The following is a 17,129-nucleotide window of genomic DNA, read 5'->3' on the forward strand; positions in this document are numbered from 1 at the left end:
CCAGACACCCAGGCGTGGTCCTGTTCCTGTCACATCCATGCTGGAATTTCAATTCCTTAAAGGGAATATAAAATTAAATTTTAAAAATGTCTAAAAAAAATTTTTTTAATTAAAATAAATTCCTTAAAGGGAAAGCCCCTTGGCTACCTCAGCCCCTCTCATTAGCTCCTAGACTTAGCAAATGCCTGATGTTTAATTGATACTCAGTAAGTACTTGTTAAATAAATACATAAAGCCCAGACCTTCAGTTATGGGCAAGCAAGGTAGTCATTTTTTTGTTTATCATAAACAAACAACATACATTTAAATACTTTTTTTTTTTTTTTTTTTTTTTGGCCACACTGCACAGCTTGCAGGATCTCAGTTCCCCAACCAGGGACTGAACCCAGGCCACAGCAGTGAAAGCCCGGAATCCTAACCACTAGGGAACTCCCTAAATGTATTTATATTAAATTAGACAGTAGCATACAACGACCATCACCCTCACCACCCATACACACAGGATTCATATGACAAACACAACAATAGAAGTAACCCCTTATTAGGGACTTTTTGCATAAAATCATGGTTTGCACATGTTTTCCCTTCAACCCAACAGCACAACCTTCTTGGTGAGACTCAGTTTCTAACCATCATCCCCTTTAAAAGCTAGACCCGAACTGGAAGATGGTTTGGACCAAGACATGCCTTACTTGGTGGACTTGGTATTATGTAACTGCAGTGCTACATCAGCACCCTACATAGGAGAAGGCTTTAACCAACAGAATTTGGCCCTTCGGATGTGGTGTTACCATCATGGTTAAAAAGGATTTTGATAGTGAGGACAGCTATGTGCTCAGCACCTCACTCACTCAGGACTGAATCTCTGGTGACACTGCCCTTCTTTCTTATTATTCCACAATGCAGAATCTGTGTCTCCAGCTGCCCCTCTGGCCACTACCACGCCGACAAGAAGCGATGCAGAAAGTGTGCCCCCAACTGCGAGTCCTGCTTTGGGAGCCATGGGGACCAGTGCCTGTCCTGTAAATATGGATACTTCCTGAATGAGGAGACGAACAGTTGTGTCACTCACTGCCCTGATGGATCGTATCAGGACACCAGTGAGTTGATTCCAAAATTTGGTTTTTAGAGAGGAAATGTAAGGTTTTCACTTGATTGATCTTGGGAGGGATAGTCCTCCTCCATGAAATCTGGGCCTTGCTTAACATCAAACAGGATCTAGCCAGTTTTTAAGAGAACACTTTACAATTGTTTTGTGAAAATGAATTTGTAGAAAAATTTGCAAAAAAATAATTTACGTAAAAATGCCTATAAGTAACTGAATCTGGGGATGAGCCCGAGGACCCCTTGAAGCAGTGACTTGCTAGGATGACCCACAAGACTCACTATATCATTGTACTCAGGAACTCACAATTATGACTTATTACAGTAAAAGGATACAGAGTAAAATCAGCAAAGGGAAAAGGCACATGGGACAAAGTCTGGAGGAAACCAGGTGCAAGTTTTCAAGAGTTTTCATCCAATGGAGTGACACAGGATACGTTTCATTCCCCCAGCAACAATTTGTGACAACATGTATGAAATGTCATCTACCAGGGAACCTCCCTAGAGTCTCAGGACCCGGGGTTGTTATTAGGGTCTGGTTATGAAGGCACCCTGTGCCTGGCACATACCAAAATTCCAGACTCCTAGAAGGAAAGCTGGTATTCAGTGCAAACCATATTGTTTGTACAAACTGTTTAGGCTCCATGAGCCACTCTTATCAGGGTGGCGGGAAACTTCATAAAATCCAACTTCCCAGATGTCAGCCATGGGCCAACCTTATAAGGATAGCAGCCAGGCCTGCTCTTTTCTGCGCACTAAGCAAAGGAAGCAGGCCCCTATATGATATCAACAAGGTTAAAAACGTGACTTTCATGTAAATAGAGAATGGAAATATGTCAACGACTTACTTAACCCATTAATGAGGAAAACTACAAGGTGATAAGTGGGTTCAAAGACTATCAGGTATCTTAGTCCACCAGGAAAGGCAAAATGAAGTCCATTTGCTGAGCTAGAGACAAAACTGAATAATATCCTGCATGGCAATACAATTAGAATTTTGGGGGGTTATTTTTTCAAATGGACAGAAATCATTTGGAACTTTATCAAACAAAAATCTGTAAATTAACATGTGGCTTCACAGAATGTGGGCCCTAATCAAATCAAACAAAAATCTGTAAATTAACATGTGGCTTCACAGAATGTGGGCCCTAATCAAATGTCATTAGTGAACAGACAAAAAAGTACATTGCCTAGAGAATTCCATAATCCTTGGGCACACCTCTTTTTCACAGTGTTCTGGTATGGCCCTGACAAGGGATGCAGGTATCTTTTGCTTTATTTCTGAGCTCTGGATAATTTGTCTGAACAAGAGATTAAAAAAAAAAAAAAAAACAGGAAAGAATTTTGAAGTGGATAATTTTGCTACTTAACAAGTCAAATTCACTCTTGATTCAAAGGCAGGCTTTTCTCTATGAGGGAGAGGGGGATCTTGGCTTACCCTTTAGAGCAATGGGGATGGGTTCCCCAGTAGTTTTTATTTTCCCCAAAATTCAGAACATAAGCTGCAATGTGACGAAGAAAGGGATAAATGAGAATGGGGAGGGGACATAAGGGATCAGAAATAAGTAGTATTCCTTGAAGAAAAAATTCAATCAGGAAGGCTGAGCCTTGGAAAAGATGCCAGGAGAGGTCACAAGCCACCACCACCACCGCCCTCCCACACCCCAGGAGTGGTCATGAGCTGCCTAAGCCACCATGGTGCACTCCGGGGGCGCACCTGAGCTGCCACCGCCACCAAGAACCCCGGGAATGGCACCAGCCATCACTTCTGCACACCCCATATTAAGGGGCTAATGATCAGCACATGCTGAGGAAAGAGGCAACAGGCATCTCTACTAAAAACAGCCCTCACACCAAATATATTAAACACAAGCTACACAGGGATGCCCCCACATATAAATAGCCCTCCAAGACCACAGTAGATAATTGTTTCTCCTAAACTCACAGAGTAAGAGAAATATAAGTAAAATAAAGTAGGGGAGGAACCACTCCCAGTTAAAAGACCAAGAGAATTCCCCTGAAAGAACAAACAATGAAACAGACCTCTTCAGTCTAATAGACACCAATTTCAAAAAGGAGATAATGAAAATACTGAAGGAATTAAGAAAGGCTATCGACAGAAATGCAGAGTACTGTAAAAAGGAATTAGAAACCATAAATAGGAACCAAGAAAAATTAGAAAACTCATTTGCAGAGATAAAACTGAGCTAAAGGCAATGAATAGCAGAATGAATAATGCAGAAGAATGAGTAAGTGACCTGGAAGATAGAATAATGGAAATCACCCAATCAGGACAGCAGACAGAAAGCCAAATGAAGAAAAAAAAATGAAAGCAATATAAGAGACCTATGGGATAATATACAGCATGCCAATCTATGCATAATAGGGATTCCAGAAGGGGAAGAAAGAGAAAAGGGGATCAAAAATGTAATTGAAGAAATTATGGCTGAAAACTTCCCAAACCTAAAAAAGGAAACAGATATCCAGGTACAGGAAGCACAGAGGGTCTGAAACAAGATAAGCCCAAACAGACCTACACCAAGAAATATTATAATAAAAATGGCAAAAGTTAAAGAGAGGATTTTAAAGGCAGCAAGAGAAAAACAAAGAGTTAATTACAAGGGAACCCCCATAAGGCTATCAGCTGATTTCTCTAAAGAAACATGCAGGCCAGAAGGGAGTGGCAAGATATATTCAAAGTCCTGAAAGGGAAAAATCTGCAACCTAGGATACTCTACCCAGCAAGATTATCATTTAGAAAAGAAGGAGAGAGAGAATTTCTCAGACAAGCAAAAACTAAAGAATACAGCAATACTAAACCGATCCCAAAAGAAATATTGAAAGGTCTTCTCTAAATAGAAAAGAACTAAAACTCTATAGGAAAGAGAAAATCGCAGCTGGAAAGTAAATCACTTAAATAAGCCAGACACAGATTTTTTTAAAGATCAAAAAATTTCTGTGAAAGTGATGATAACCACAGTGAACAGCAAAAGGAAGAAGATGTAAAAGAAGACATCAAAATCATAAAATGAGGGCTTCCCTGGTGGCACGGTGGTTGAGAATCTGCCTGCCAATGCAGGGGACACGGGTTCGAGCCCTGGTCTGGGAAGATCCCACATGCCGTGGAGCAACTAGGCCCGTGAGCCACAATTACTGAGCCTGCGAGTCTGGAGCCTGTGCTCCGCAACAAGAAGAGACCGTGATAGTGAGAGGCCCACGCACCGCGATGAAGAGTGGCCCCCACTTGCCACAACTAGAGAAAGCCCTCCCACAGAAGCGAAGACCCAACACAGCCATAAATAAATAAATAAATAAATAAATAATTTTTTAAAAAATCATAAAATGTGGGGAAGGAGAGTAAAAAATGTAGAGTTTTTTCCTCCTATAATGTGTTTGAGCCTATATGACTCCCAGTCTAAGGCAAGTAGATATAGGAAGGGGTTAACATACTTGAAAAACAGGCTAAGCACAAATCAAAAACATACAATAGATTCACAAAAGCCAAAAAGAAGAGAACATAAGTATAATACAAAAGAAAATTATCAAACCACAAAAGGAAAAACAAAAAGAAAGGGACAAAAAAGAAATATAAAGTCAATGGGAAAACAAGGTTTAAAATGGCAGTGAATACATATCTATCAATAATTATCTTAAATGTCAATGGACTAAATGCTCCAATCAAAAGACAGAGTGGCAGATTGGATAAAAAACAAAAGAGCCTACAATATGCCACCTACAAGAGATCCACTTTAGGGCAAAGGACACACATAAATTGAAAGTGAGGAGATAGGAAAAGATATTTAATGCAAATGGAAATGACAAGAAAACAGGGGTCACAATACTCATATCAGACAAAATAGACTTTAAAACAAAGGCCATAAAGAAAGATAAATAAGGACACTATATAATGATAAAAGGACCAATACAAGTAGAGGATGGAACACTTGTCAACATATATGCACCTAATATAGGAGTACACAAATACATAAAACAAATACTAACACACATAAAAGGAGAAACTGACAGGAATACAATAATAGTAGGAGACTTTAACATCCCACTCACATCAATGGACAGATCTTCTAGACAGAGAATCAATAAGGCAACCGAGATCCTAAATGATACAATAGAACAGTTAGACTTAATTGATATTTTCAGGACATTACATTCAAAAAAACCAGAATACACATTATTTTCAAGTACACATAGAACATTCTCTAGGATTGACTACATACTAGGGCACAAAACAAGCCTCAACAAATTTAACAGTATAGAAATTATCTCAAGCATCTTTTCTGACCACAATGGCATGAAACTAGAACTTAACCACGGGAAAAGAAATTAGAGAAAAATGATGAAATGGAGACTAAACAACATGCTACTAAAAAACTAATGGGTCGGGACTTCCCTGGTGGTGCAGTGGTTAAGAATCCGCCTGCCAATGCAGGGGACACGGGTTCGAGCCCTGGTCCGGGAAGATGCCACATGCCACAGAGCAACTGAGCCCGTGCACCACAACTACTGAGCCTGCGCTCTAGAACCTGCGAGCCACAACTACTGAGCAAGTGTGCTACACCTACTAAAGCCTGTGCGCCTAGAGCCCGGGCTCCACAACAAGAGAAACCACCGCAATGAGAAGCCTGTGCACTGCAACGAAGAGTAGCCCCCACTCGCGGCAACTAGAGAAAGCCCACATGCAGTAACAAAGCCCCAATACAGCCAAAAATAAATAATTAAAAAAAAAAACTAATGGGTCAACAATGAAATCAAACAGGAAATTTAAAAATACCTTGAAACAAATGACAATAAAAACAACCATACAAAATCTATGAGATGCAAAAAAGTTCTTAAAATTCATAATGACACAGACCTTCCTCAAAAAACAAGAAAAATCCCAAATAACAACCTAACCTACCACTTAAGAGAATCAGGAAAAGAACAAACAAAACCTAAAGTCAGCAGAAGGAAGTAAATAATAAAGATCAGAGAGGAAATAAATAAAATAGAGATTAAAAAAATAATAGAAAAAAATCAATAAAACCAAGAGCTGGTTCTTTGAAAGGATAAACAAGACTGACAAACTTCTGGCCAGGCTCACGAAGAAGAAAAGAGAGAGAATCCAAATAATCAAAATAAGAAATGAAAAAGGAGACACAACAACTGATATCACAAAAATACAAAAAATCATAAGGCAATACTATGAACAATTATATGCCAACAAATTCTACAACCTAGAAGAAATGGACAACTTTCTAGAAACACAGAGCTCACCAAAATTGAATCAAGAAGAAGTAGATAATTTAAACAGACTGATCACTAGAAGTGCAATAGAATCTGTAATCTAAAAACTGCCTACAAACAAAAGTCCAGGACAGATGGCTTCACAGGTGAATTCTACCAAACATACAAAGAAGAATTTAATACCGATCCTTCTCAAACTCTTCCAAAAAAATTGAAGAGGAGGGAACACTCCCAAAGATATTCTATGAAGTCACCATCACCATGATACCAATAAAAGACAAAGGCACTGGCAAAAATGAAAATTACAGGCCGATATCTTTGATTAATATAGATGCAAAATTTTTCAACAAAATATTAGCAAAACAAATCCAGTAACACATAAAAAAGATCATATACCATGACCAAGTGGGATTCATCCCAAGTTCACAAGGATGGTTCAACATATGCAAATCAATGTGATGCACCACATAAACAAAAGAAAAGACAAAAAACACAAGATCATCTCAGTAGATGCAGAAAAGGCTTTTGACAAAATTCAACACCCATTTCTGATAAAAACTCTCCAGAGAGTAGGCACAAAGGGAACCTACCTCAACATAATAAAGGCCATGTATGACAAACGTTCAGCTAACATCATACTCAATGGTGAAAAGCTGAAAGCATTTCCTCTAAAATCAGGAACAATTCAAGGATGACCACTCTCACCACTTTTATTCAACACAGTTTTGGAAGTCCTAGCCATGGCAATCATAGAAAAAAATAAATAAATAAAAGGAATCCAAATTGGAGAAGAAGTAAAACTGTCACTGTTTGCAGATGACATGATACCATACATAGAAAATCCTAAAGATGCTACCAGAAAACTACTAGAGCTCATCAGTGAATTTGGTAAAGTTGCAGGATACAAAATTAATACACAGAAATCTGCTGCATTTCTATACACTAACAACGAAAGATGAGAAAAATAAATTAAAGGAACACCATTTACCATCACATCAAAAAGAATAAAATACCTAGGAATAAAACTACCTAAGGAGGCGAAAGACCTGTACTCAGAAAACTATAAGACACTGATGAAAGAAATCGAAGATGACACAAACAGATGGAAAGATATACCATGTTCTTGGATTGGAAGACTCAATATTGCCAAAATGACTACACTACCCAAGGCAATCTACAGATTCAGTGCAATCCCTATCAAATTACCAATGGCATTTTTCACAGAACTAGAACAGAAAATTTTACAATTTGTATGGAAACACAAAAGACCCCAAATAGCCAAAGCAATCTTGAGAAAGAAAAACGGAGCAGGAGGAATCAGGATTTCTGACTTCAGACTATACAGCAAGGCTACAGTAATCAAGACAGTATGGTACTGGCACAAAAACAGAAATATAGATCAATGGAACAGGATAGGAAGCCCAGAGATAAACCCACACACCTATGGTCACCTTATCTTTGACAAAGGAGGCAAGAATATACAATGGAGAAAAGACAGGCTTTTCAATAAGTGGCGCTGGGAAAACTGGACAGCTACATGTAAAAGAATGAAATTAGAACACTCACTAACACCATACACGAAAATAAACTCCAAATGGATTAAAGACCTGAATGTAAGGCCAGACACTATAAAACTCTTAGAGGAAAACAAAGGCAGAACACTCTTTGACATAAATCTCAGCAATATCTTTTTGGATCCATCTCCTAGAGTAACAGAAATAAAAACAAACACAAACAAATGGGACCTAATTAAACTCAAAAGCTTTTGTGCAGCAAAGGAAACCATAAACAAAATGAAAAGACAACCCATAGAATGGGAGAAATATCTGTAAATGATGTGACTGATAAGGGAATGGTCTCCAAAATTTACAGTTCATGCAGCTCAATATCAGAAAAACAAACAACCCAATCAAAAAATGGGCAGAAAACCTAAATAGACATTTCTACAAAGAAGACATACAGATGGCCAAGAGAACCATGAAAAGATGCTCAACATCACTAGTAGTTAGAAAAATGCAAATCAAAACAACCATGAGATATCACCCCACACCCGTCAGAATGGCCATCATCAAAGTCTACAAACAATAAATGCTGGAGAGGGTGTGGAGTAAAGGGAACCCTCCTGCACTGTTGGTGGGAATGTAACTTGGTACAGCCACTATGGAAAACAGTATGGAAGTTCCTTAAGAAACTAGAAATAGAGCTACTATATGATCCAGCAATCCCACTCCTGCATATATACCGAGAAAACCATACTTCGAAAAAATACATGCACCCCAGTGTTCACTGCAACACTATTTACAATAGCCAAGACATGGAAGCAACCTAAATGTCCGTCAACAGATGAATGGATAAAGAAGATGTGGTACATATATACAGTGGAATATTACTCAGCCATAAAAAAGAATGAAATAATGCCATTTTCAGCAACACGGATGGACCTGGAGATTGTCATACTGAGTGAAGTAAGTCAGACAGAGAAAGACAAATACCATATGATATCACTTACATGCAGAATCTTTAAAACAAAATGATACAAATGAACCTTTTTACAGAACAGAAGCAGACTCACAGACTTAGAGAACGAACTTATGGTTACCAGGGGATGGGTTGGGGGGGGGGGGTGGAGGGATAGAGTGTGAGTTTGGGATTGACATGCACACAATGCTATATTTAAAATAGATAACCAGCAAGGACCTACTGTACAGCACAGGGAACTCTGCTCAATATTCTGTAATAACCTAAATGGGAAAAGAATTTGAAAAAGACTAGATACATGTATATGTATAACTGAATCACTTTGCTGTACACCAGAGACTAACACAACATTGTTAATCAACTATACTCCAATATAAAATAAAAATTTTAAGGGGGGGTGGAATATAATAAAAGGTATTTATGACAGACCCACAGCCAAGATAATACTCAACTGTGAAAAGCTGAAAGCCTCCCCGCTAAAATCTGGAGAAGGACAGGGATGCCCACTCTCAGCTCTTCTATTCAGCATAGTATTGGAAGTCCTAGCCACAGCAATCAGACAAGAAAAATAAATAAAAGTTATTCAAATTGGAAGGGAAGAGGTAAAGTTGTCATTATATGCTGATGACACGATTATATGTATAGAAAGCCCTAAAGACTGCACAACAAACTACTAGAACTGATAAACGAATTCAGCAAGGTAGAAGGATATAAGATTAACATACAGAAACCAGTTGCATTTCTTTACACCAACAATGAATATCAGAAGGGGAATGTAGAAAAACAATACCTTTCAAAATTGCACCCCCAAAAATAAAAGACTAGGAATAAACCTGACCAAGGAGGTGAAAGACTTATATGCTGAGAACTATAAAACATTAATAAAGGAAAGTGAAGATGATTCAAAGAAATGTAAAGATATTCCATGCTCTTGCATTGGAAGAATTAGTATTGTTAAAATGGCCATACTACCCAAAGCAATCTACAGATTTAATGTGATCCCTATCAAATTACCCATGAATTTTTTCACAGAACTAGAACAAATAATCCTAAAATTCCTAAGAAACCATAAAAGACCCAGAATTGCCAAAGCAATCCTGAAGAAAAGAACAAAGCAGGAGTCATAACCCTCCCAGACTTCAGACAATACTACAAAGCTACAGTAATCAAAACAGCATGGTATTGGCACAGAAACAGACATATGGATCAATGGAACAGAATAGAGAGCCCAGAAATAAAGCCACACATCTACAGTAAATTAATCTTCGACAAAGGAGACACAAATATACAATGGGAAAAAGATGGTCTCTTTAGTAAGTGGTGTTGGGAGTGTTAGACAGCTGCATGTAAATCAATGAAGTTAGAACACACTCTCACACCATACACAAAGATAAATTCAAAATGGCTTAAAGACTTAAACATAAGACATGACACCATAAAACTCCTAGAAGAGATCATAGGCAAAACATTCTCTAACATAAATCATATCACTGTTTTCTTTGGTCAGTCTCTCAAGGCAGTAGAAATAAAAACAAAAATAAACAAATGAGACCTATCAAACTTACAACCTTTTGCACAGCAAAGGAAACCATAAACAAAATGAAAAGACAACATACAGAATGAGAAAAAATATTTGCAAATCATGCGACAGACAAGGGCTTAATTTCCAAAATATAAGAACAGCTCATACAACTGAACAACAAGAAAAACAGATAACCCAATCGGAAAACGTGCAGAAGACCTAAATCGACATTTCTACAAGGAAGACATACAGATGGCCAATAGGCAAATGAAAAGATGCTCAACCATTTCTAGTTATTAGAGAAATGCAAATCAAAACTACAATGAGGTACCACCTCACATCAATCAGAATGGCCACCATCAAAAAGTCTACAAATAACAAATGCTGGAGAGGGTGTGGAGAAAAGGGAACCCTCCTACACTGTTAATGGGAATATAAGTTGGTGCAGCCACTGTGGAAGACAGTATGGTGGTTCCTCAGAAAACTGAAAATAGAACAACCATATGATCCAGCAGTCTCACTCCTGCACACATATCCAGACAAAACTATAATTCAAAAAGATACACGCACCCCTATGTTCATGGCAGCGCTATTCACAATAACCAAGACATAATGTTCATAGATAGATGAATGGATCAAGAAGATGTGTGTGTGTGTGTGTATGTATATAAATATATATACATACACACACACACACACATAATGGAATACTACTCAGAGCCATAAAAAAGAATAATGCCATTTGCAGCAACATGAATGCAAGTAGAGAATATCATGCTGAGTGAAGTAAGTCACAAAGAGAAAGACAAATACCATATGATATCACTTACATGTGGAATCTAAAATAAGACACAAATGAACCTGAACCTATCTATGAAACAGAAACAGAAATCAGGAACATAGGGAACAGACTGGTGCTTGCCAAAGGGGAGCGATGGAGTGGGAGGTTGGGGTTAGCAGATGTAAGCTTTTCTATATAGAATGGATAAACAACAAGGTCCTACTGTATAGCACAGGGAACTATATTCAATATCCTATGATAAACCATAATGGAAAAGAATATATAAAAAAGAATGTGTATATATGTATAACTGAATCACTTTGCTGTACAGCAGTAATTAACACAACATTGTAAATCAACTATACTTCAATAAAAATTTTTAGAAAAGGGATCAGAAATAAGTAGGATTCCCTGAAGAAAAAATTCAAAATTCTTTCAAGAAGGCTGAGCCTTGGAAAAGGAATTTGGTTCTAGATGGTATATGATAGGATAAAGATAATTGAGAGAACCAGTTCTTTTGCCAGAGCCTGGAAGGTAGATAATTAAAGAAGGCTATTTAAACAATTACTTTGCTGATACAAGTGGTCTGTGCATCTCTCTCCTTCTATGCAATTGCCTTTTGTTTTAATTTCCTCCTTTAATGAGTCCATTTACATATAACATAGTGATTATGCATGATCGTGACTAGCAGTAATTACCACCAACATATTTACAGGTCCCTTGAATAATGTCATTAACTCCTCAAGACAAGCTGAGAGGTAGGCATTATTGTAATATTTAGTTAACAAATGGGAGAACAGAGACTGTGAACTTGCCCACTGGAAATGCTAAAAGCATAACACAAATCTAGGTCCTCTGGCTTCACAGCCTATGCCATGTCCAGTAGTCTCAATGACACATGAGTGGGAGATCATAGATTGTAAAGGACTTCATATTTCAGGCCAAGGGGCTCAGAATTGAGAAAGGAAATGGACTTCCAGGAGGTCCTTAGAGGGATCCATTAAAGCAGTGCTTCTCTGTGGAACCCTGAAGAACACCAGCATTTAAAGAGCAGATAGAGGGGCTTCCCTGGTGGCGCAGTGGTTGAGAATCTGCCTGCCAATGCAGGGGACACGGGTTCGAGCCCTGGTCTGGGAAGATCCCACATGCCGCGGAGCAGCTAGGCCCGTGAGCCACAACTACTGAGCCTGCGCGTCTGGAGCCTGTGCTCCACAACAAGAGAGGCCGCGACAGTGAGAGGCCCGCGCACCGCGATGAGGAGTGGCCCCCGCTCGCCGCAACTACAGAAAGCCCTCGCACAAAAACGAAGACCCAACACAGCCAAAAATAAAAATAAAAAAAAAAGAGTAGATAGAGAAGCCTATAGACAAAGCTTCATTCAAGTCTACATATACATGAGGTTAGAATCCACTTGCATCTCAGAGAAGGTATCAAGTCTCCAGCTGCTATGAAGTTTAAGACACTGAACAACGCAAGAAAAAATCAACCCTTACCTTGCAATCTTAAAAGCAAGTTCTCTTTCCTAGTATGGTTCGTCAGAGTAGTCCTGAAAGCTGTGAGCATGGGGTCTACCATTCCATCCCTCAGCTGCTAGCGTTGCTTCTCAACACTTACTAGTGACAGTGCCCCAGCTTCATGAGTGAGATTTTCATTGTAGGAAGTTAGGAAACCCTGCTTGGGAAAGAGAATGGGAAGAAGAAAAAAACCAATAAACTATTTAAGAATTAAGTGGGCTGTAGTTCTCTTGTCTATAAAACGGTAGCTATCACTAAGGTGTTACCCCATGCTATATAGTTCCTACCTGTATTTGGTTTGCTGAGAAGTGGTAGCAAATGCTGAGTCTGGGGCTTTTCCTACAGTTTCCTACTCACGGCCATGTGTACTATAGCATACATTAGCAAACATTAGAACATATGCTTTGATGGAATCCAGTTGACCAAAATTGATTTATAACCTTGTTACTTTTTCTTTTTTAACAGAGAAAAATCTTTGCCGGAAATGCAGTGAAAACTGCAAGACATGTACTGAATCCGACAACTGTACAGAATGTAGGGAGGGGTTAAGGTAAGAGAGTGAAGGATTTCATCAAGTAACACAGCCCAAGGACTTCTCAGTATAAATTTAAAAAAAAAAAAGTAAATAGATAACCCTTTTATAAGTCACCCTTGGTTTGACTCCCATTCAAACACTTGATTGCTATTTGCATTATCTCTACCATTTTATGTGAAAAAATGGATACCATCTTGGCTAAGGAAGGTTTATAAACCAAATAAAATTCCCTTTAGAAAAGATGGCTCAAATACAAGTAAATAAATGGCCATTTGAGAGGCTTGCTTCAGGCTTTTTGACCGGTAGTGCATCAGTCAAGGATTACTGTGTAGGTAACACCAATGAATTATATTTAATCCCCGTGATTCATTCCTCTGATGGTCGAAACTATTCCCTTATCTTTATTATTTCTCTCCGTATAGCCAATCATTCTCTTATCTTCAGCACCTCAGGCTGGTTCCATTATGCTATGGTATGCACATAGATTTAATACCAAGGGATGTTTTCCTTGAATGGATGAGACCTGCACATTGCTAAAGCCAGATAGTTGATAGATTCCTTGAGAGAATACCATGCAGCTCAAATGAACTAGGTATTCTCTTGATATCCTTAGAGAAGGTCACATCATCCCACACTGAGTGAGGAGTTGGACTCTGGGTTTATTACATAGAGCTAGAATCGTGCTCCATTGCTTCCCTTTCAAGAATCAACAGTACCGGGCTTCCCTGGTGGCGCAGTGGTTGAGAATCTGCCTGCTAATGCAGGGGACATGGGTTCGAGCCCTGGTCTGGGAAGATCCCACATGCCGCGGAGCAACTAGGCCCGTGAGCCACAGCTACTGAGCCTGCGCGTCTGGAGCCTGTGCTCCGCAATGAAAGGCAACGATAGAGGCCCGCGCACCGTGATGAAGAGTGGCCCCCACTTGCCGCAGCTAGAGGAAGCCCTCGCACAGAAACGAAGACCCAACACAGCCAAAAATAAATAAATAAATAATAATTTTTTAAAAAAAACTTTAAGAAAAAAAGAATCAACAGTACCTCTATTTTCACCTTTGATCAGAGGTGAAATATGCAGGGTCCAGGCAGTTTTTAGGCAGGTAATTCTTCGCATTAATTAATAGTGGAACATCATTTTTATTTAGATTAATTGATTATCTGTGGCTTTCTTTTTTTCCCCATAAATGCATTCAGTGTCAGTTTGCTTAGCACCTTTTACCTCAGGACTTCAGTTTTGACAAATAGCAGTCTGGTCGGCCTCCTACTGCTTTTTGTAGAAGGAGAAGATTGGCATAATGAAAAGAAGGAGGATAAATGTGAGCTCAAACCTTTCTCTGCCATTTATCAGCTGTGTGATTTTGGCCAAGTCACTGTGCCCCTCTGAGCTTCGGTTTTCTCATCTATAAAATGGTGATAATAACCCCGATGTTGCTGGATCATGATAAGGATTAACTGTGATAACATTTACAAAGCACTTATTCCAATATCTGAGACTGAATTGGTCCATGAGAAATAAAAGATTAAGATTATTCTCTATATTTCTTAGGGAACATTTGATAGAGTAAGTTAACCAGTGCTCTCCAACAGAAGTATGAGAACCATATGTTATTTTAAATATGTCAGTAGCCACATTAAAAGGAGTAAAAAGATACGGGTGAAATTTATTTTGATAAAATATTTAATCAGATATATCCAAAATATTATTTCAACATGTAATCAATGTAAGACAATATAAAAGATAATTAGTGAGATATTTTATATTCTTTTTTGTTTGTAGTACCTAGCCTTCAAAATCTGATATGTATTTCACCCCTAAAGCATATCTCAATTCAGACAATAATTTTTTATGAGAAATACTTGAGCTGTATTTAGATTTTATAAAATTTAGTTGAAGTAGGTTTTATATAGCCAAGTTGTTCCACACTTACTCAGAAGTTTGCCAATAACCGAATCAAGTGCCAATTTGTAAAATTTAGAATGAAATTAACAAAAATAAAACAAAATGTTAAATTCTGTTCCTTGGCCACACTAGCCACATTTCAAGTGCTCCCGAGCCACGGGTGCTAGAGCGTGTGGGACGGCACAGGTCTAACCTGGCTGGCTTATCCCAGAAAGAACCCAGGAGTTCACGGTACCAGGTTCGTTAGCCTTGCCACCCCTGTATTTTGTTTTGTTTTGTTTTGTTTTAGATAGTAGTCATCTTTTCTTTTTTGAATTTATTTATTTTATTTATTTATTTTTGGCTGTGTTGGGTCTTCGTTTTCTATGTGAGGGCTTTCTCTAGTTGCGGCAAGTGGGGGCCACTCTTCATCGCGGTGCGCGGGCCTCTCACTGTCGTGGCCTCTTGTTGCGGAGCACAGGCTCCAGACGCGCAGGCTCAGTAGTTGTGGCTCACGGGCCCAGTTGCTCCGCGGCATGTGGGATCCTCACAGACCAGGGCTGGAACCCGTGTCCCCTGCATTGGCAGGCGGATTCTCAACCACTGCACCACCAGGGAAGCCCCACCCCTGTATTTTGGAACCAGCAGAAAGCATCATGGCTCACAGAGACTGCTGTGCTGCACGTCCCACTTAGTGCATTCCCTCCTCACACAGTGCAGCCTCTGTCTCCTGCTGAATAAGTGCCAACCTCAGAAGTAATGTCCTTTATTAGAAAAACGAGGCAGCTTTTTAAAAACTTTGATAAGTTTTTTGGTAGTCCTGTTTCCTCCCACAAAAGGATTCATTTGATGCACTGTCCCCTTTTTACAGCTCTACAAAAAGGAAAGGGATTTTCTTTTACTGGCTTTTTAAATGACAGCTCTCTGGCCAGTAGATCTATGAATGAAATACACTTGCTGTCTCCTTGAGGCTCCCTGCGTTTTCCTTAGGGGCTTCTAGGGTTGGCCGTTTTGCCTCAAGAGACCTGTAAAATTTTAAATACTGGCTAAAAACAAACAAAAGTATCTATGCATAAAATACTAGAAGGAAATGGATTAAAATGTGAACAGGACTGTCTGGGATTCTTTTACAACTACTTTGGTTTTTGTCCTTTCCAAATTTCTTTAAAGAGCATAGGGAAAAATAAATGTTACTTTTTAATAGTATGATCCATATTCAGAACACAGTCAAGTAAGATGTGAATTGGAACAATATAGAGAAATATATTTTTTATAAGAAAATAGAAAGCATTTGACCCTGTTGCTTAGATACCCATTTTCTACTATTGTCTATTGGGTGACATAGGATTATGGTAACAGTCTCACTATTGAGTAATTCCGTGAGTAAAATTTGTATATTAAATGTTGTAAATTTTATGCATTTGTTTTTAATTTTAAGAATCAGTCTGTAGACTATGAAAAAGCTCATAGCTGATAAAAATTAGAAGAAAAAAAATACACATTCCTCATTTGACATTCTAGCAACTCATTAGGTAACGCCTAAGAGTGCTATTTAGAGAAAATATGACACAGATAACACCTAAAGACTAAATAATAGTATAGCTAAGGAAAATCGAGATGTTTGGAGAAGCAGCAATATAAGTAGATAATTTTGCCAAATTTTTTCATTAGAGTTTAAAATTAATAAATCAAGCTCGTGCCAAAAAGGTTGGGGACCGCTGGCATAGTAGGTCTAGGAGGTCTGGATATCAGGGAATTGGTAAGCATATTGTTAGCTAAGGTGATCGTTTGGGTCAATAAACTACTTTTAAAAACCTCCATGTTGTAAAATGTTAAGAAGAAATGTGTCAGCCAGCCTAATAATTAAGAGGAATGTCCCCAAAGCTTGCAGCACGTGTATATGCTACAGACATAATTTTAGGCACAGAGAAGCATTACAGGCATTGGGAGGAGAAAAAAAAAAAAAGACTACAGGGGCTATTTCCCATGCTTCAAAGCTTTACCAAAGCCCCTGGTCTCTGGGGGGAACTATATTTGTTACATATGGCGCTGGGGAGTCATGACTTCTTTGCCTGATCA

The 17,129-nt window shown here is 38.7% G+C and overlaps 1 protein-coding gene across 9 annotated transcripts in view; it reads left to right on the forward strand.

The window, feature by feature from the left end:
- PCSK5 (proprotein convertase subtilisin/kexin type 5) overlaps nt 1-17,129 on the forward strand; it is a 475,211-nt gene that overhangs the window by 303,323 nt on the left and 154,759 nt on the right. For all 9 annotated transcript variants that reach the window (XM_057548456.1, XM_057548455.1, XM_057548453.1 and 6 more), the window contains exons 16-17: nt 907-1,100; nt 13,106-13,190. In XM_057548456.1, the coding sequence (XP_057404439.1) occupies nt 907-1,100; nt 13,106-13,190 (279 nt within the window). The remainder of the gene's footprint in view (nt 1-906; nt 1,101-13,105; nt 13,191-17,129) is intronic.

The sequence above is a fragment of the Balaenoptera acutorostrata genome, chromosome 6 (genome assembly GCF_949987535.1).
Source record: "Balaenoptera acutorostrata chromosome 6, mBalAcu1.1, whole genome shotgun sequence".
Classification (NCBI taxonomy): Eukaryota; Metazoa; Chordata; class Mammalia; order Artiodactyla; family Balaenopteridae; genus Balaenoptera; species Balaenoptera acutorostrata.